The sequence below is a fragment of the Prionailurus viverrinus genome, chromosome C2 (genome assembly GCF_022837055.1).
Source record: "Prionailurus viverrinus isolate Anna chromosome C2, UM_Priviv_1.0, whole genome shotgun sequence".
In the NCBI taxonomy this organism is placed as follows: domain Eukaryota; kingdom Metazoa; phylum Chordata; class Mammalia; order Carnivora; family Felidae; genus Prionailurus; species Prionailurus viverrinus.
This window is the reverse complement of record NC_062569.1, coordinates 80155219-80176902: the sequence shown is the minus strand read 5'-3', so window position 1 is coordinate 80176902 and position 21684 is coordinate 80155219. Positions and strand designations below refer to the sequence as shown.

The window sequence follows — 21684 nt, the reverse complement described above, 5'->3', positions numbered from 1 at the left end:
GGGGCCTGAGGTTTATTAAAAAAAGACTTGCTGATTTAAAAAAAAATCCTATCTGATGACAGGCCATCTGCTAGCTTGAATTTACTTCAAGAGAAAGGTAGAGGCTAAGATTTAGAGTGCAGGAACTAGCTCAAAGATCTGTTTTAATCCTACGTTAATTCCTCATTTTCCAAAGCCCTTGGTTTGTTAAGCCTTGATTTTGTTAATTTGTAGAGATGAAGGAGTTGTGACAGTTCCCACTAGTCTGTCAGGGGTGGAAAAGGAGTGACTATGTGGCATTAGGAGGAAATCAGATTTACCACATGACCCTTTGGTACGTGGCTCTTCCTCTCTGACGACCTTCTTGTTAAATGCCTCCTTTCCCCCAAATGCCCCTAGTCCTCTCTCCGAGTCCTTTTCCTGTGAGGCCCTGACACATTCTGCATTATCTATTTTGTGGAAAACCTATTTGTATATTTTGTATGCTTTAGAATAGGATTTAGTGTCTGCCTAAACTAGACTAACAATATAAATCTTGACTTTTTTAAGAGTTACATGTTAGAAAGTTCAGTTTTATTTTAACTAACATGTCCTAATGGCTTTATTAATATACACTGCCTCAAATATCTCTTAGCATTAATAAAGAGCCAGCTTACAAAGTAAAAAAAAAAACATAACTTTTGTGGAAGACATTTACTCTTCTTTCAAAAAAATTTTTTGGATGTAACTTAAAACCTCATTACATATGTGTATTTGTGGCTTTCAGAGCTTAAAGAATTCCAGGAGCCTCTATTCACCTGTGACACCTTCAGCGTGTCTCTCCTCTTCTCTTGGCTACCCATATTATATTTTCCCATATTATAAACATAAAATACTGATTTATTAAATAATCTTAAAATTTTTTTAATGTTTATTTATTTTTGAGAGAGAGAGAGAGACAAAGTGCTAGCAGAAGAGGGCAGAGAGAGAGAGGGAGACACAGAATCTGAAGCAGGCTCCAGGCTCTGAACCATCAGCACAGAGCTCAATGCGGGGCTCGAACTCCTGGACTGCGAGATCATGACCTGACCCGAAGTTGGACACTTAACCAACTGAGCCACCCAGGCGCCCCTTAAATAATCTTTAAGTTCAACAAACATCTTTTTGAAGACCTACAATATATCAGGCCCTTGTCACTGTGAAGTGCCCATAAAGAGCCTCACCATGCTATAATGATGACACCGACCTCTCCAGCATCCCTTGACGCTGTAGGGAAGTGAACAAAAGAGAGAAACCAGAAAGCAGATTTTTTTTTTTAAGTAAGCCGGGCTGGAGGCTGGCTTCCCTGGCTGGAGGGAATTACCATGTCCCATTCAAAGTCATGTGAACATAAGAGAACCTCCATTCAAACTCTCTGGTCGTTTTCATCTGGGAGTCTGGTCTGTGTGTTTGACCTTGAGTGCTAGCTCTTATGATAATTCAACAACTGGAAGCTAGACAGCTGGCTTTACTCTCACATCTTTCCCTTCAATCTTTTATATTTACATTTCAGCAATGACTGCTCACAGGGTTCCAGAGCCAAGTTCTCCTCTCTGCTTCATATACGCACAGGGAGTCTCAAATCCAAGGTGCACCAAAGGGTAAAGAGGCAAAGACCCTCTCCGGAGACACTGGGATCTAGAGTGAAACCAGGTACCTTCTAGCCTAGCAGGGACAGCTCACCTGTTGTGATAACAACCATGGAAAAAAGATGAATAAAATGTAACACTCTCGTCCCAGCATACCACCCTCTCTAAGGGTTGCAAACAGTAAGAAAATAGGTCAAAACTCAAATTATTTTGATATCAATTGCAGAGAATTAAATCACAGGAACGAGGAACAAACAAAAGCATTGTGCAGGAAAAAGCCACATCTATTTGGGGGAAGTTCTAGGAAAGCTTTTTATGGTTGGTTGATACAGATTTTCAAACCATGGAGACGGGGAAACTCTGGGGCACAGAGAAGCCTAAGATATCAATGTCCAGGAGAAGATGGTCCCATTTGGCCAAGTGTGGCTAAAGAAAATGCATAGGAGAGAGGTGGGAGATGGCGAAGTATTTTGGGACTATTTCTTCGATGAGTTGGGCTACAAGCAGAGACACATGGATCTCAAAACTGAGCACGCATAAGAATCTCCCTCAAGAGGCTTGTAAAAGATGCACACTTCTTGGCTCCTTGTGCAGAAAGTCTGGTGAGTGGCCAGAACTTTACTTTATTTTTTATTATTTTTGAGAGAGAGAGAGAGAGAGAGAGAGAGCGAGCATGAGTGGGGGGAAGGTCAGAGAGAGAGGGAGACACAGAATCCGAAGCAGGCTCCAGGCTCTGAGCTGTCAGCACAGAGCCCGATGTGGAGCTTGAACCCACAAACTGTGAGATCATGACCTGAGCTGAAGTCAGATGCTTAGCTGACTGAGCCACCCAGGCGCTCCTAGAACTTTACTTTTTTAATGAGGACTTGAGCATGATTCCAAAGCAGGTGACCTCTGACACATTTTTGGAAAACCAAGCTTCTAGAGTCTCATGACTGGCCTCTGCCCATCAGACCCTGTGAGCTCTCCAACCACCAGCATGCAGGTAACATTCCATACACTGCAATGCTGACTAATGAGAATCCTTTGGGGATTCTGTTTGCACGAATCTGGGTCCTGGCCCCGTGCAGTTACTTATTGCTCAAAGCACCCACACTTTCATTTTTGGTCAGCCCTGTCAGCCTCTCTGAACCTTTTAGTTAGCTACTGGGGTAAAAAATATTGCTTTCATTCTGTTTGTGGGGAAATTTAAGGGAAAATAAATGAGGTGAATGCAGAATAGCAGCTGGTCAAGCTGAGTGTAAACAAGGTCTGACTTTCCATAGCACGTTTTTTCTTGAAAATCATTTGCTGCCTCATACCAGGCCTGCTAAGTGAAAGACTGAATGTCTTACCTAGGACTCTTGAACTTATGTTCAGGTTTATTTTTAACATTGATTTTAAAGCGCGCGCGCACACACACACACACACACACACACACACACACACACACTCTTCTGTCCCAGTCCTTTTCTTCTAATTGGAAATGTAAGGTTATAGACATTTTTCTCTTTTGAGGGTACAGAGCAGTTCAGAAGACCCTACAAACACAGATTATGTGCTGTATCTGGGCAATTATCATTCCTTTATCCTTTAAGAGACAAACGATACATACGAAAGAAAATGAGGAACAGACTCTTTCCTTATTTTCTTTCCATCCTTTTATCTCTAAAGTAGGAAGTTTACTGAACCCCTTGCCAACAATTCACTCAGCCTAATGAAGTGTACAAGTAATAGGATTAAATAATCTTAAACCATTATTACAGTGGCCTGATGCTGACATTCATCCAAACTCTGGCAAACACCGAGTAGTGAGTTCATGCTTGATTTAAAAATAAACAAACTAGGGCAGTGGGAAGGTTCTAGCATTAAGTTTCAGAGGCATTTAACCTGGAAATCTGAGACTCTCCATCTTGGTTGGAGCTGAAGCAAACCCTGTCCTACTTCTACACTCTCCAACCAAAATTTACGGAATCCAACATTTTCTAGGGATGGTTCTCTGGAGCCGGCAGCCACATATGATTAAACCTCTTCATGTCAGTCCCAAAGAAAGCAGTTCTTTGAAGGCATCATCAAGGTTCATGGTTTCTATTCCTGCCTCTGCCATTAATAAACCATATAACCTCAGGCCAATCAGCCAGCTTTCCTGGCCTTTAGGTTTTCTCAGCTGTAAAATGACGTTATTGAATTTCGACAGTTCCTTCTGGCCTTTAACAAGCATTCTAATTCTATAACAACAGAAATAAATACAGTTTGGGGTAGGAACTAGAGAAAAAGATTATGTTCAGCTAGCCTCTTCCTCATTCTGGGCAGTCTGGTTGCAAGCCTGTGCCTCACTACTCTTACCCAGGCTCGCCTTGGAGGTTGCAGAGATATGGTGAGCAGTAACCTTCATCAGCAAAGGGCTGGGGCTATCTGGCGAAAAGGACTAAATCAAAACCTTAACAAAGGACGACACAGTAACTCTTCCCCCCACCCCAGTCTCGTTGTTGTATAATTACAGGGTGATAATATGAATGCCTGTTAAAACGAGAAGTGTTTTCCAAAGCATATTCAGTCCCCAAATCATTTTGCTCATGGGTTAATTATCCCTGTAAAATTTCATGGCATGCTTCACTTAGATCATTTATGCTTTCAAAGGCTTGCCTAGGTATTTTGTAGTTTTTGTTGCTTCTGCATAAGGCCTTTTTTTTCCCCTGTTATATTTTCTGAACCTAATTTATAATTTTTATTTTGTCAGGTAACTATACTTTTATTATCTTAAAACTTTAGATTTTCTCTGATTTTCTAGACAAATTATATCATCTATAAATACTGACATGTCATAGTCTTATGATTTTGAGTGAAAAAGTCTCAAAAATAGGTCTGAGAAATGCTGTTCCATTAAAATTAAGAGATACTATATATAAATGACACTATATTTTTAGAGATAAGTAGTGAAAATAGAAAGAAATGCATGGATATAATAAACAAAGTTAGTATAGTCATTACCTCTGTACAAGAGTTTGGGGAATGTGATTAGGGACAAGAACCTAAGGATTTCAGTGGAATTTCTAGTGTTTTATGTGTTAATCTGAATAAAGGTACATGAAATTTTATCGTATTATGCTTTACATCTTTATGTTAGAAATATTACATAATAAATTGATATATATATAAAACGAAGAAAAAGATATATATATGACCATATATGTATGTATGTAAGTGTGTGTATGTATACGTATACATATGAATATATGTGACTTTGTTTCCCAATTACCCGTAATGAAGACTAGAATGTTAAAAACAATATAATAGCAGTCATACTATGCATACCTGGCAAGATCCGGGAAGACGTCTGACCATTAGTTTATTTTATCCTATTAAACACGTATCTTCCTTTTTCTTCTATTTTACTTAGGGCTTGTTTTGTGTTCTTGCAACCATTTTTGTTTTAAACAAGGATAACATTGCAATCATGGAATTACCTGGGATGTTTCATTGTGTGGCACTCAATCTGCTAATATTTCATTTAGCATTTTTGCATGGGTGAAAGATTAGCATACTTTTCTTTTGGGGGCAACCTCATTTAGGTATTATTAATCAGGATGGGGCTGGCTTTCTAAAATGATTTGCGAAGCTTATCTTCTCTTACTGAGCTCTGAAAATTGAACTATTACAGGAATCATTTCTTCTTTAAAGATCTGAGAAGTCCTTTCAGTGAAATTTCCTGATAATTTCTCAGGTCTGCATTCCACCCATGTTTATGGACTTATTCAAGTTTTTGTCCTTTGCATTTTAGGTGTGCATAGATCACAGTCTCTTCTATAAAATTTGAAGTGTAATAATTTTTAAATGTCTTCTGTACATATGCTAAGAGCTTCTTTTTCATTCCTAATTTTCTATAATTTTTGTTTTTCTCTTATCTTCACCGGATGCTTATTTTTCGTTTCAAAGAATCATCTTGTGCACCTAAAAATTCTAGTATTTCTCAATTTATCAATAACTGCCTTTATTTTAATGATCCCTTTCTTCCTTTAGACTTTGTTGCCCTTTTCTAGGTGTTTAGATTAATATACATGTGCCCTTTTATGTTGCAATTAACCATCCTAGCTGTACTTGGAATTCAACTCTGGTTGGGTCTCATTCTGGTTGTTGTGCAGCATTATCAACATCATTACTTTCTAAGGAATCTTTAACCCACAAGTGGGCTTATTTTTTTATTCTTTGATACATTTCTTGTCTTGCTGAACTCTGCCAGCCAAAGTAGGAACTGTATATGTTCCTCTTAGACTATGAGAGCGTGCTTTTTTTAAATCTCCCATGGAGATTTGGAAAGAAGATATAATCTCTTTGCTTATATGGACCAAATCAATCATATTAATCATCTTATTCAACTTCCATAATTGGTTTGTCAAAGACTACATGGAATGTGTTAAAGTTTTATAAAGAGTATGGTTTAACCATTTTCATCTCATATCTCATCAATATTTTTGTCTTATATATTTCAATGTAATGGTATTAAATGAAGAAAGGCTCATGTTCCTCTGGAACTTGACATTTATCAATAAAGTAATGTACTTTGGCCTATGTAATAGTTTTGTTCTGAATTATACTTTGCCTGTTATTAATACTGTAGTTAGTAGGTGATTAATATTATTTTCTTTTAGCCTGAATTTTCTATTACATATTTTCCTCTTTCTTTAACTATCAGTTGTATTGGTTCATTGCTTATCATCATTTTATTAACCCTGGATTTCCCAGACACTTTAGTTCAGTTAATTTGTTTGTCTGGTGGAATATTTTCTTTGAGTCATTTTCTCAGAAAAAGTAGGTAGGCGATGTATATTCTTTTTGAATGCCCATGGAATATTTAAAATAAACTATTTTTGGAGAAGGCAAAATTTGATGTACTGTGATATAACAAAAGCAAGTTACTAATTAGTACAGGATGGTATGATCCCATTGTATGTGTATGTGTGCACATGGAAACCACGCTTCCATAAATGTAACTATATACCTGTATACAGGTATACTGAAATAGAAAAGGTGTGCTAAACTGCTATATTATTTAAGTGGGAGAATTATGCATATTTTAAAATTTTTCTTTAGTGAGCATATAATACTTAAAAACATAGTTGCTGGTTTTTTAAGAATGACTACTATAAGAAAGAATATTTTGAGTTCAATATTTCTCTAATATGTCCAAAAGTAAGGTGAAAGCCACTTTATAAAATTCAGAATGAAGGTTCACTGTATTTTTTTTAAACTTAACATTATGAATAAAAGGTAATAGAGAAAAAAAATTAATTACAAAAAAAAGAAACCTAGTAGTAACAAATGAGATTTCCAATGACTGGCTGGGTCTATGAAAAGAGCTGGTCCTGAGAATCAAAGTCCAGGTCAAGTCTTGGATCTGACACTCACACTTTACAGAATGGGGCAAGCTGACTTTTCCTAAAACTCGGTTTCTTATTACTGGAAAGGAAGGCAGTAATAATCATACCTATTTTCTAGGATCATTAGAAGGTGACATAAGATAAAAGTGCTCTTTAAAAATTCAAGCACTCAACAAATGTTAGTTATTATTATTTTTAACCAGGAAAAAAAGGTTTTTCCCTTAAAATCTGAGGCATTTCAGGGAAAGCCACATGTAATGCTCAAGAAAAGACGGAGGCTTATGGTTTTTTGGCCAGTAGAAGTTCAGCATCCCTTTTGTAATGCTAGAAGGCATGATTTATGTGGTCATCAATTTAAACGTTAGAAATGGAAGGCTCTAATCACAGAGGGCTGTCACTATCTTCCTATCTTCAGGAAGTTGAATATTAGTTTCTGGGTGATAATATGGACCTAGCCATCAAATGCAAGTTAGAAGATCTGTCCCTAGCCTTAGTTTGTCTTTTGCTTAGAAAATATCAAAGCCACCGTAAACACCTCCTTGCCACCACCCCCCCCACCCGCCCTGCCCCTGCTGTCTACTTCACAAGGTTCTAATAGGAATGATTAGTAGGAGATAGCATGGTGAAGTCGCTTAAGAGATTGACAGATGTCCCTCTTTCTTGAAACATTTGTCGTTGTTGTTGTTGTTTTTTGCTTTTCCTTTCTCGCAGACTGCTTGAGGGAAAATGAAGAAACATCAAGAAGAAAGTAAGTGTCTGTGCACATGCACTTGGTGTGAGGGAGAGAGACGGACCCTCCTTGGGGGTGAAAGAGCAGGGGTGGGCAATTGAGAAGAGGGAAGGGAAGTTCACGTGGGTTTTTTGGCTTTTGTCCCAACGCTCAGCTCCTTTCCCAACATCCACATAAAGCACCAGCCATAACTGCTTTTAAAACACTATTAGGAGGAACTGAGCGTATAAAAGGACAACCTTCCTGCAGAGGTACAAAACCTACCACCTAAGGTAAGTTGAAAAGTTTGAATGTTTTAACTGTAGCCATTTAGTGACATACGGGAGCAAAAGGCCACTACAGTGTTGGTCACTAATGTGTCAAATTCGGGAACATTACCATGTTTAGTCTCCCGTGGAGTTGGCCTCCTATTCCCTGAGGTCTTTTAATTACTTGGATTTTAACTAATAAAAATGTCTGTACCAACTTCCACTGTTGAGAGAGTCAGAAGTTGGATTTGATCCACTCTGAGTAAGAGCCCTGGTTTAGGAGAAGATCCTTGGCTGCCATTTCATAAACAGGCTGAGTATCTGAGAATCACAGATGTGCCGTGTCTCCAGCCCAGACTCCTTGGTCATGCTAAAAACACAGCAGTTCTTTTGTTAATCTATATTTGTGGGTAAACCTGTCTCATACAGGACAGAAGAACACTTAAGTGGAAGGCACGGTTGCTGTCCCTCATACTCATACCAACATAAAAATCTTCTTAAGCAAAGCATGAACCTCTTCTTCTCATATATGTCCTCACATTCTTTCTATGACATTTATTTATTTCAGTATTTCCATAGCAACTGCAGCTATGAAATTTCCCCCAACATAGAGGATTTCTAAATTGTATCAGATTATGCTAAGGGGAAAAGCGATGATAATAATGTTATTAATGGATTAAGCCCTTATATCAGTATAAAATTTCATAATGTATAAAATATCACAAGTGTTCATTCCTTCGCTTTGGAGATAGGGAAGAAGTTAATATCTGTCTTTCATAAATGATGATACCAGTACTCAGACACTAAATGACTTACCCAAGGTCTCACCTAGAGAGCAAGAACTAGAAGCAGTATATTCTAGTTATATGACTTTACTTCTAAGGAAGTTTAGTGCTCTCAATTTTAATCTGTTCATTTACACAAATCCATAAGAATAATCAAAAGTAAGCTTTTTAAAAATAGATGTATATATATGTATATGTACATACATATATTTATATGTATACATTATTTATTGAGAGAGAGACAGAGTACAAGCAGGGAAGGGGCAGAGAGAGAGGGAGACACAAAATCTGAAGCAGGCTCCAGGCTCTGAGCTGTTAGCACAGAGCCCGATGCGGGGCTCGAACTCACAAACCGCGAGGTCATCACCTGAGCCAAAGTTTGATACTTAACCAACTGAACCACCCAGGTGCCCCCAAACTAAGCTGTTAAGAGATCACCAAAGTAGAAAAGCATCTCATTGATTTGGAAATACAAATACATACAAACTTAAATTACGTAATGCACTTATTTAATTGGTTCAAAATAAATATAAATAAACCTCTTCAGTCGTGGATAGGTTATAGTTTAACATATGGTTTCATATTGCTGATGGTTCTGTGAATTTGAACAATGTTTCTAAAGAAATTTAGAAATGTTTCTAAAGAAAGCAAAAGTTCTCCAAAGTGCTGTAAAGTAAACGTGGTCACAAAAATCAAAGAATTTATGCTAAGGAAAAAATTCAAAGTAAAATAATGAAAAACCTTAACTCAGCTCTTTATAGGCATGTTATTTACAACACTGAAAGAACAGAGAATACCCAATACCTTTCTAGGGGCAAATAACTTTAAAATGTAGTATGCAAACATAAGGTAAAATTAAACAGACAAAAGCTATAAAATAGAGATTATTAACAATGGAAAGCCATATACGTATTCAAATTAAGTCAATCAATAGAAAACACAAAAGCATGTATAAAAATAATTAACGAGAGTTATAATACCTTACAGAACCAAATTGGTTTAATTACATGTGTATATGTGCAAGGATTAAAGATTCCAGAGACAACAGGAAAATATGAATAATCAGTGAAGGAAAGATGAAGAAGACCTAACTGGTGTATTTTCCCTCTAAATTATGTAATTGGTTAATTTAAATATGACCTAAGTTGATTATTAATAATCAATTTAGGCAAGAATAAATGAAATTTATATTAGGTGGGTCTCCTTCTTGGACTCAGAGCATTGAATATGGGTGGTCTTTACACAGAAATAATGAACTACATCACGATCTTGAATAATGCCACCACACTGACTGAGGCCCAGAGCCTGGGTTTTCTGCACTTTCCTTCTACAGGATGTCTCTCAGACATCAGTTTCCACAAGGGAACGAGAGGCAGTTTGAATGAATGCCACTGCAGTTGGCCCTGTTCCCAGGGCTTTAGTTCCAAGAGACATACACACATCCCTAGGATCCTCCTTACTACACACTCTGTCTTCAACACCAACTTGTTTCATTTTATACCCTGAGCTTCCCCGATCCCCCCCCGCCAAAAGAAAGCTCTTTACTTTTCTGGTGTGGCAGCGTATTGGATTTACAAAAAGTTCCAAAGAAATTACAATGCTAGAACATCCATCCAAGAGCTTGAGGTCCGTGCTAAACTCTGAAATCAATATGGAACAAGGGCCTCTGAATAAAGCTTAACTGAATTCTGACAAGAATTAAGTTGCATTTTGGAGTCACCATGGATAGGTCTCATAAGGAAAAATCTTGATTAACATTTCTTATGAGGGAGGGAAAGTCAAAAGGGATGGTAAGAATTTCCATTGTTTGAGTCCATCCCACTTTCCAAGGATGTGATTCAATATCTCCCAGATACTCTACCTTGTCATAAGCTCAGTCTAGTAACAGGGACCCAAAGTAAAAGAAACTCCCTCCTGAAGAATCACTGAGCTCCTATGCCTGGCATAGAGATCGAAACCTGAGCCCACAGGCTGTACAAACCCATAATTGAGTCAGATTACACTTTTTTAGTCTTATTACTCAACCAGGAGGGCAAGAAATGCATTTAAAAATGGGGCAGGGGTGTGCCTGAGGGGTTAAAACAATTTCCTAAAGCCCAAATAATTTCACAGCCCTCGTAAGGTCCTTATATTCAGAAAAACCACATATGCCAGAAATCTTGCCAAAATTAATCTCAGAATAACATTCATTCCATTACCATTCCCTGGGCAGGCCCAGGGTGCTTTACAGGATTGCCCCATTTCATCCTCACAGGCCTTTGGGAGAATCCTGCAATCATCCCTATTATACTGTGGAGGAAACTGATGCTTAGAAAGATCCAGTAAGTTTCTGGAGGAGACTAAACATGAAGTGATGACATCAGATTCAAGCCATGTTCTTCATACCTGTTATCCTGTTTCCCAACACTTCTCAGGGTTCCTAGCTCTAAGAGACACAGGAAAAAATGAAGGAGGCTGTCACCGCAGCCCCGCGAATGGTAGCAAGAATCAACCATGCAGTCCGAAAAAGGACAGAAAATAGAGACAAGAGCTACAGAAAAACACAGTAGTCACTTCATATAAGGACAAAGCCATACGTGCTTCCAGAAGCTCTGCTGGCATCATTATCACAGAGCTCGCTGCAGTAAAGAATTTCATGTGGTGGTCCTAAGTCATTGTGAATGACAGCCCATGCAGTCTGCTTACAAAAGACAGGGAGTTCTGTAATTTTCTCTTTTCAGTAAAGATTTCAAAGGTTGATATTTGAAATATTCTCATTTCTTTTGAAATTTTTTAAATGTTTATTTATTATTGAGATACAGAGGGTGAGCATGAGAAGGACAGAGAGAAGGGAAAATGCAGAATCTGAAGCAGGCTCCAGGCTCTGAGCTGTCAGCACAGAGCCCGACGCGGGGCTCAAACTCACAAACCGCGAGATCATGACCTGAGTTGAAGTCGGACGCCTAACCGACTGAGCCATCCAGGCATCCTGAATATTCTTATTTCTTTTTCTTTTTTAAACATTTATTTATTTTTGAGACAGAAAGAGACAGAGCATGAATGGGGGAGGGTCAGAGAGAGAGGGAGACACAGAATCCGAAACAGGCTCCAGGCTCTGAGCTGTCAGCACAGAGCCCGACGCGGGACTCGAACTCACAAACCGCGAGATCATGACCTGAGCTGAAGCCGGACGTTTAACCGACTGAGTCACCCAGGCGTCCCTGAATATTCTTATTTCTTAAGGAGGTAAGCTTTGGTTCAATGAGCTTTAAGCTCATATGTAATTGCTCCCTGAGATCAACAGGACACTATGGTATTCGTGTTTATGTTCCAAACAAGCTAAAAATGTGTACTGTCAGCAAAGACTATGGGACCAGGGGTGTGAAAAACTGAATATAGCCCCAGGTCTGACACCAAGGATTGAACAGAAGAAGTCATTTTCCTCCTCTCTGTGTTTCTGTATTCTCACTTCTAAAATGAGGAGTTAGACAAATGACCTTTTTTTTTTCTTCCCAGCTCCAGCATTGTGTAGTACTATTATGAGGCTATCTATGTTTAAGTTAAATTGCCTTTAGGAAGGAAAATGGAATAAAATTGAACCTAAGAGATGCACAAACTATACTGAATCCCTCTAGATCTTAATCTTAACAAACTTTCAGATCTGTGCTACAGAGACTCGAGGGCTGCAATGAGTTAGAGACGTCAGGTCACAGGAAGATAGATACCAATGAGACCAGGAACTTTGCGATGAACTTGAACCTTGGGGATCTGCAAGGCTATGTGTAACTCCTAGGACCTTGCACCCAAAGCTTCTTTTACATAAAAACGCCCCGACACTGTGGTGAAACCATACTTCTTTTGTGGGTTTGCAAAAATGCACTGTTTTTCCCACTAACAAGTGCTAAACAGATTAAAAGTATGCAGATAGATAGCAAAGAAATGCATTTTATATTTTTAAAAAGTTTATGTTCATTCATCACATTGATCTATCTTCTGATGTGTGTGTAGCTTAATGTGTGTTCTTAAGTAGCCTGGTAAAAACTGAAAAGAGTGTGAGTACTTTTTAGCCACCTACTTATGTAATTAAAGTATAGTTGTTGTGTTCTTTTAAAAAAAAAAACAATTATTACCTCAGTCAGTATTACTATTCATTTTCCTTTAGGGGAAATTCATTTCCTTCTATAATAAAGGGTTGATTTCTTTGCATCATTGCAAACTTGCTGGGCATGGTGGTAAGAAAACGTTTGAGTGGGTGAGAAGTGATTCAAAGGGACCAGGAGTTTGAAAGAGCACGGACAAGTCCAGAGGCCCTGCGTTGTTTCTTTACCAATACTGGCAAATTCAAATGCAAGGTGAGACCTAATAAGAAGAGGTATGACTATGGGAAACCTTCTGATGTTCAGGGGGTGATGTGAGAGCTTGTACAGACATGCTTGAAAGCCACAAGGTGATGATCCAGCAGACCACTGATGGACCCTCCTCATGCCTTTCTGACCTCATGCGAACAGGGAACAGTTAAAAAAAGTTAAGGTCTGCCAATTTACACACACACACACACACACACACACACACACACACACACACACTTTGAAATCTGTGGAGAAATAAAGATCCGATGACTACATTCTATCTGGAGTGACTGGCATTCTGCCAAAGAAGACATCTTTGCAAAGCACAGGAGGCGCGGCAGAGGGAGTCTGAACTTACAATGTAGCAGGGCTCACAGTAGGCTTTCTTCTCCACGGCATAGAAGGGCTGTCCTCGGAGCTTGTTGTTGCAGATGATGCAGGTAAAACAATCCACGTGGAAGACCTGATCCATGGCAGTGCATCCTGTCCCTTCCCCAACTACGTTTTCCCCACAGCGAGCACAGCGGCCTGAAAGAAAGAAGGGATTGACTGCTAAGAGCACACCAAGGAACACCTTCAGTCCTTCTGAAGAAGCCAACATGGAGGAGACAGCAGGTTCACAGTGGCAGCGGCAGCAAGAGGGCTGACACCCCCACCACTGCCACCACCAGGCGCGAGATCACCAATATAGCCAGGACTCACCTCTGTGAGGCCGCCATGATGGAGATTTTACACGAAGCATTTGAAAAGTTGACCCTCACAGCTCAAGGACCTACAGAACGTGACAGAGTAGAACTCAGGTCTCCAAATGTCGAGGCCAGGGCTGTGCCTCCAGTCTCACACACAAGTCTAGGAAGAACATGACTCAGCATAGCAGCAGTGGAAGGCACAGCCTGGGAAAGTCTTCCTGCTTAGAGAGTCTACGTGTCCAGTTAGACTGTGAGGGGACTGGGTCCAAACTCAAACTGCGCCTCCTTTCACAAAAGCCCAGGTTGTAAAATCTCTCTGCATCCAGCCCTCAATGACAGATCAAAAGGGAGTCCCTTTTATTTCCCGACAGCTCTGACTGCTGGAAAGTTCTCTCTCATACTGAGCCAGACTGCTTCCTCATGCTCACTGAGCCAGACTGCTTCCTCATGCTCACTGCTACCCAGTAGTCCCAGTTCTGTCTTCTAGGGCCTCATTAAGCAAGTCTCCCACTACACTTGACACCCTTTAAGTTATTACAATCCAGTTAGTATTGCCTTCAAGTGTGATCATACTTTGAACGTCCCTAAAACCTGTAACAGATTCCACATACTTGTCGGGGTTTGAGTCCCGAAGGCCCTGGTTGTCCCTGTCCAGCCCAGCGTTCTGTAAACTTTCAGCATTCTTAAACTGATTTATGGGGCATGTGGACCACATATGGACATCAGATTTCGGTTTTAAAAAAATCATTGTTTTAAATAGGAACAATAAAACGTTACAGAAGACAAATATTTATGTCAGCGTGAAGCCCTGTGCTGGTTGCAATCTGTATCTCTATCTGGTTCCGTCATGGGAATCTTGAGCCAGAGGTCAGATCCACATCCAGTTTTCTTTCTTAGTCTTTATTTCGATAAGTAAAAAGTCTGAAATAATTACAGGTCGCTGGGAATGTCAGCAAGAACCTGCGCTGCGGGCTTTGACACATAAGCTGTAAGCAAACCCAGTGTTTCCCACGTGTCAGGCATTTTCAAAGTGCTTTATATACATGTTAAACTCATTTCATAGTCACAACCACCTATGTCGTAGGTCTGTTGCTCTCCCTATTGTACAGATGAGGAAACTGAGTCACAAAGACGGTCAATGAAATTCGAATCCAAGGAGTCTAGCTTCAGCGTCCATGGTTTTAACCACGATGCTGTTCTGCCTCTGTTTCGTTGTGTGCATCGGGATTGAACACAGAGCTGACATGACGGAGAGATTTCTCATGAAGACTGCTTTCAGCACTCCATCCCCTGGATTGACAACCATTTCACACCTAAAAACGGGAGGGCTAAATGTTTCAACTTGGGAGGAAAGAGCCAAATATATTTCTGATCCTCTCTGGTTGCATTGGCACTGGAAAATATTTCTATACGTTCTGTTGCGGGACTTCAATGTATTTTTAAAATATAACCCAAACGACAGTCCATTTTCCCCCGAAGCAATAAGAAATATCAAGTACTGGAAAAAGAGTTAAACTCTTGGAAACTGACTGCCACTATGGTAGCTGATACTATAAAGTCCTGATATCATATTCTTGACATTGGATAAAAACTTTTGTAATAAATCTTGTGGTTGTTTTATAAACTTCTGCCCAAGAGTCAACTTGTACCTGTTTTTATTATGAGATAGATAACCTTAGAAAAGTGCCTTTAAAATTTGGAACTTAATTGCCTTTAGTAACAAAATTAGGTTATTGCATATGGCTCTTGTTTTGTGATTATTCAGAAAAGAAACCCGGCTTAATTGGTTTACTAAATAGTTCACTGTGCTACGTCTCAACTTGATGCTAAAATTAGAGTTTCATGCCACTATCTGACATTTCATTACAGAAAACACACTGGGATTATAGGCAAATGGATCAGTTCATAAAGTCTAATGTTTAAGGAGTCATTAGCATAGTTTAGTATTCAAACTTTTCTTTTTCAACTGCTTGTGCAAACCCATCATATCTGTTTCACAACATACAGATTCGCTTCCAATATTTATATTGGAATCCTTGTTCACAAAAATTTACATTTTTAATATTAATCTGAAAGTGGTATTTATGGTATTATCGTTATTACTATTTTTCCCGCCTTCATTGAATCATATTGAAATCACTGATGTATTCTGGCGAACTAAAGAAACAATGCAATACAATAGTGATAATGAAAAATATAGGTTTAGCATCAGCAGGGAAAAAAAAATACGAATGACATGAAAATACTCTGAGCTGAACGGCACTGTTGGTGAATACTGGTCAAACAACACCAGTCAACAGAGGTTTTGTGATATATGTGCAATCTTTTAAGAATGTGATGATTATTAACTGTGGATTGGATACCTGTGAAAACTGTAATTTTACATTTCAGATCTGTTAAATTCAGGTCAACAGAATTATTATTTTTTATTACTCTTTTCCTTCCTAGACCTTAAACTGGGTTCCTTGACAGTCCACCAGGGACTACACAGTGATGTGTGGACCACACTTGGGGAAACAAAAAGAATTCTGGCTAAATGTCATGGTGGTCTATGAAGCAGCTGGAGATAGCGATTGTGATCTAAACTACGGCTGATCCACAGCATAATCTCTGGAACCCAAGAGCTCACTCTACACAGTTTATGGAGAGTTTGCTAGCTATCCCTGAGGATCTGGGAGAGAATCTCAATCACCGATTAGAGAGAAAGATCAGGGCAGACCCCTAAACATCAGGCTGAACAGAAAAGCTTTGCAATTTTCATTCTGTTCAACAAACATTCCTCAGGTATCTACTCTTGCAAAGTACTATATTCTGCTTTTCTGTGATAAACGGAAATGGAGTAGACTTGGTCAGTGCCTTTACAGGCATTACAAGACCACGTACATTCTACAATCACATGAAAAAAAGGTGCCAAGTGCCAGAGGAGAAAGTGCTGTGGAGGTGTGGAAGGAAAATCATATGTGATAGGGGACTTAGGAAGGGTTTTGTGGGAAAAGACGCATTTGAGCCCAACTCGAGGATGAAATTGTGACAGGTGGAGAGGGGAGAGAGAAAAACATTTTAGTATTTCCAAAGGGAATGAGTGGCTGGACTTGACTGGATCCCACACGTCTGCAGTGGCTTGGTGCTGGCACAACAAGGGTTTGTCTTCTCAGCTATGAAAGCAGATGGGCTGGATTCATAAGGAACAATCTTCTCCTTTGTATTTTGGAGGATATTCTTCCAGAGTGGGTCAAGCTAATACGCTGAACCCAGACATGACCAGCTCTGCTGCCTCCCATATTTTTCCTATTCTTGGGAGAAATTGGGGACACGGGCTCGAGGGCAGTCAGTCTGGCACCTTTAGAATCACAAGCCCAGAAAAAAGAGCTAAGAACAAAAAATAAAAATAGCCCTACACATCAGCAGGACAGAAAAGGTGCCCGAATGTTCCCTTTTCACATTAACAGAATTTACAAACTATGCCTTTTCGGGAAGCACTCACAATGGAAAGAAAGTCACTCAAGCATGGTTCATCCTTGCCCCTAGAGGGGCTTATACTACACATCATTAAAATGCACACCACAATCTGAATGCCCATCTTCTGGACAAGTATTCAGCACTTTTAAATGAGAAAAACCAGGGGGAATGGTACCAGACTTGAAGGCATCAGAGCATGAAGGAAACAGAGTTTGACTAGGGGCCAGTAGGAAGCTCAAGTTCAGACCCAGGGCTGGTATGAGGAGCTGGTTGGCAAACCTTAGCACAGTAATTAAAAAAAAAAAACAATGACAGAGGGTCAGACCGTCTGAGGAGAATTCTGACAGTGAATTAAGATGCCTAGATCCAACAATAAATAAATGAAAAGAACTGGTTTCTAAAGCTTGGTTATGTATTATTGCTTGCTAGGTATATCGCTTCATATCTGCTGTGGAACCCATGATGGGTTCTTCTCACCCCTTCCCCCAGTCCCCTTTGCTAACTATAGCAACCTCTGGAGCGTCTCTGAAAGGCTTCTATCTGCAACATGCCTACTGCCTAAATCAGGCTCCATTATCATTCATGGGCTATTGCAATGGCTTCCTGACTACACCAGTATCTCTGATTCACTTCCTCTTATAAATGGAAGGGCTTTATGGAAGTCTTAGTATTGAGCTAAACCTGGAAGGTTATGCAGAATTCAAACAAGTCATTTTTAGGAAGGGCACGGGTGGAGAGTGATATTACAGGTAGATCAACAGGGTAAGCAAGGGAGGTAGATTAGTGGGACACAGGTTTTCAGATTTATTGGTTCCAGTTTTCTCTTTTGGTAACGTGAATATATTTCCTTTATAATGTGAAAAAAAATTTTATTTGAAAATGTTTTTCCTGTGATCCTGGCACCATTACTATAAGAGGCCACAGGCCCCCTTTTCCAAGCCCTGCTTGTTTTGGGGGTAGGATCAAAAATGTCCAGAGTCATCTTAAAAGTTGGTGATACTGTCAAACTTCTGCATTATTCACCATCAAAAGTCAACTAGAAAATGTATGCAGACATCAAGCTAGGTCACATTTATCTTCATGTCTCCCTTGCTATCTGAGTTTTAATAGAAATTTTAGGCACAAGCAAATGTAATATTCTCTTTTTAAGAATCACAATGAATTGAAACCCTATATGCTGATCGCGTATCAGGCTTCTCATTACGCACCTTCTTCAAAATATTCTGAACAAAATCCTGTTTGGAAAGTTGAATCAATAGGGTTATATCAGGGTAATGAAGTCCTGGTAAAGTATTCCTAGAAACGAAAAGATTGTTCCAATTTATCCTACATATGGCCACTGGAGTTATCTTTCTAAAGCAGATACTCCATTAAGGCGAGTCAGAAATTATCTTCTGCTGAAGGCAGAAAAAGATAATAGAATAAGCTTGCATTCTTTATATGACAGGTCCATCTGACATTCACTGAAGGTACTAGAATGACGGCATTTTCTTTTTTTTTTTAATTTTTTTTTAACATTTATTTATTTTTGAGACAGAGGGAGACAGGGCATGAGTTGGGGAGGGTCAGAGAGAGAGACGGAGACACAGAATCCGAAGCAGGCTCCAGGCTCTGAGCTGTCAGCACAGAGCCCGACACGGGGCTCGAACTGACGGACTGCGAGATCATGACCTGAGCCGAAGTCGGACGCTCAACCGACTGAGCCACCCAGGCGCCCCGAATGACCGGCATTTTCTAATCACCAAAGCTTTTATTTTATAGAGTCCTGTAGCATTAATGCATGTAATAATAGACACCCTGCTTTTTAAACTACTTAAGTCGTAGGACAGTGATTTTCAACATCGCCAATATGCTGGATACTCTGGGGAACATAAAAAAAGTACGATTACTGGGTTCCAGCTCCAGAGATTCTGATTCCATTGCTCTGAAGTGGGATGTCGTGGGATTGAAGTTTAAAAGCGCTCCTGGTAATTCTAATGTTCAGCCAAGTTGAGCCACTGTTCCAAGGGGTACCTATTTCTGTACTGCTCATCAGGATAACAGTGGCTGAGCATTGCCCAAATAGGCTTGTTTAATATGCATTCAAACCCATTCAGGTACAGACTGTTCATAAGTTGGCTGAAAAGGTCTGCTTTCCACCAATGAGTTATCACTCTAATGCTATCTCTTTATGTCTTTCTTGGAAGACTTCTCAATGGCTTTCTAGTCACTGATAACATACATGAACAGAATCAGCTACATGTTCTCATATCTTGCCAGAATGGAAGCCAGGGAAAGAAGTTCACTTATATTAATTAGAAGCACTCCTACAGAAGTCTCATTTTGTGTTGTAAATGAATGTATCACACGGTGCTGCTGTATGGCCTCAGACACTACAGAGTCTATCAAGAATGTCAACTGGTCACCATTTAAGGTGTGATGTTACATAGCACATCGTACACCACATTCAGTCTTTTCCTACTTTCTTGGACTCTGCCTTTAAATAATGTGGCGATATTCAGTCTCCTATGGTGAGTGCCATTTAGTTGTGGGAATAATGGAATCCTTATCGGATCTTAAAAGCCGGACTGCAGGACTGCAGTTTTGTCGCCCTGCCTGTGTGTATACAATCGTATTGTACTATTTCATCATGTTGTTGCTCAGGTGATCCTTGCTGAGATGCTTGCAGATTCACTGGGCACTCGGGTGGGAGGGAGGAAGTGGCAGATGGCAGTTCCTCTCTGTCTCTCTCTCCCCTATACACAGGTGCTTGCATTCTCTCGCACGCACACGTGGGCACGCACACAGCAGGCAAAAGAGCAGTGGCCGCTACAGCACTAGACCAGTGGTAGACAGAGGAAGCCTTCCGAGAGAGACAAAGTAAGGAACATCTTAGTATAAAATAAGAGGTTGAGTAAAAATAACCAACCAACCAAACAAACAAACAAAAAAAACCCCAAATTGTCAGAGAGAACAGTACAGGAGCGGGCGAATAAAGGCCTGGGTTCCAAACCTGAGAAGACAGAGTAAAGGCTGAATCCTACTGATGAAAGGAAGGCTAAGCCATGAGGTGATTCATTTATAGATACATATTTGCTTAGGCTGGACCTTCAGGTAAGGGGGTGGTTTGGGCGGGGGAGTCCCACATGGGGTTGCAAAAGTAAACATGTTCCGCTGACTTAACTATGCTGCATTGTGAAGAAGCATAACAAAACTATAAAAGAAAATTACTGTGTTTTTTTCTCGATGCCAGGCACCGTCCTAAGCACTCCACATACATTCTTTCATAGCACTATAACGATTACCTATTTTTATTTGATAGGCAAGACATCTGAGGTGAAGTCACTTGGCCAAGGTCTCAGAGGCAGAAGGAGGTGGGCTGAGATAGGAAGCAGGGCGGACTTCTACAGTCCATCTTCTTTCTTTCTTTATTTTTAAACATTTATTTATTTTTGAGAGACAGAGAGAGAGAGAGAGAGAGAGAGAGAGAGAGAGAGAGCGCATAAACAGGGGAGGAGCAGAGAGAGGGAGACACAGAATCCGAAACAGGCTCCAGGCTCTGAGCTGCCAGCACAGAGCCCGACACAAGGCTCAAACTCACGGACCGCAAGATCATGACCTGAGCCTAAGTCGGACGCTCAACCGACTGAGCCACCCAGGCGCCCCCAGTCCATCTTAATGAGCATGTGTTTTTGTATGAGTAAAGTTTATTATTCACCCAGAACTCAACTATGATGTCTTCAGCGTTGGGTAGGAGTGTGGGCCATTCCCACACCCGGGGAAAGAAGAGCTGATACAATATCACTTCTCCAACTCCCAAATCATGGGTGTGGTCAGTGTCTGCTAGAGGTAGGCAGGTCAGTATAGGTGGCGGTACTTCAGAGAAGATTTGAAAGTACTGAAACTCAAACTCTGGATTCCCACCAGGAAAGATTAAAAAAAAAAAAATACTGATATCCATGCTTCACTTCCCGAGATTCTGACTTCTTTGGTCTGGTGTGGGGCCCTGAAATAACAATGCTAATGTGCAGTGGGTTTGAGAACCATTGCTCTACAAGGAGCTGCATGTCAATGTGCTCCACAGTGTAGTTTGTCCTAGAGAATTCTTACAAAGCAATGACAGGGCCAAAACCCTGGTTCTACAGAGATTACATCCTAATAAGTTGCACTTAGTTGTGTTGACAGAGGCAGTGAGTTGGACACGACGCACCCTGGTCCCAACCTCCACTGAACTAAGTAACATATATATGCACGGTAAACGTCAGGACAATCACTTTCTGGCAACTTCCATTCTCAGGAAAAGTAGCTCAAATGAAGGCAAAAGCCAGATAGCAACAAAAGCAAAACAAAATACACTGCTTTGCAGTTTTGAATGTAATACATGGCGCCCTTGAACAAAGTTCTATATAAAGATGTAAAGGAAACCAGACAGATCTGTGAGTCTTGCCTTTGTTACTCATTAGCTATGGGAACCTGAACACATTTCTTAAATTTCCAGAGCCTGAGGGCACTTGCTTTCACAA

General features: G+C 40.1%; 1 protein-coding gene across 13 annotated transcripts in view; it reads right to left on the bottom strand.

The window, feature by feature from the left end:
* LPP (LIM domain containing preferred translocation partner in lipoma) overlaps positions 1-21684 on the bottom strand; it is a 677058-nt gene that overhangs the window by 96851 nt on the left and 558523 nt on the right. For all 13 annotated transcript variants that reach the window (XM_047874816.1, XM_047874813.1, XM_047874824.1 and 10 more), the window contains one exon: positions 13393-13562. In XM_047874816.1, the coding sequence (XP_047730772.1) occupies positions 13393-13562 (170 nt within the window). The remainder of the gene's footprint in view (positions 1-13392; positions 13563-21684) is intronic.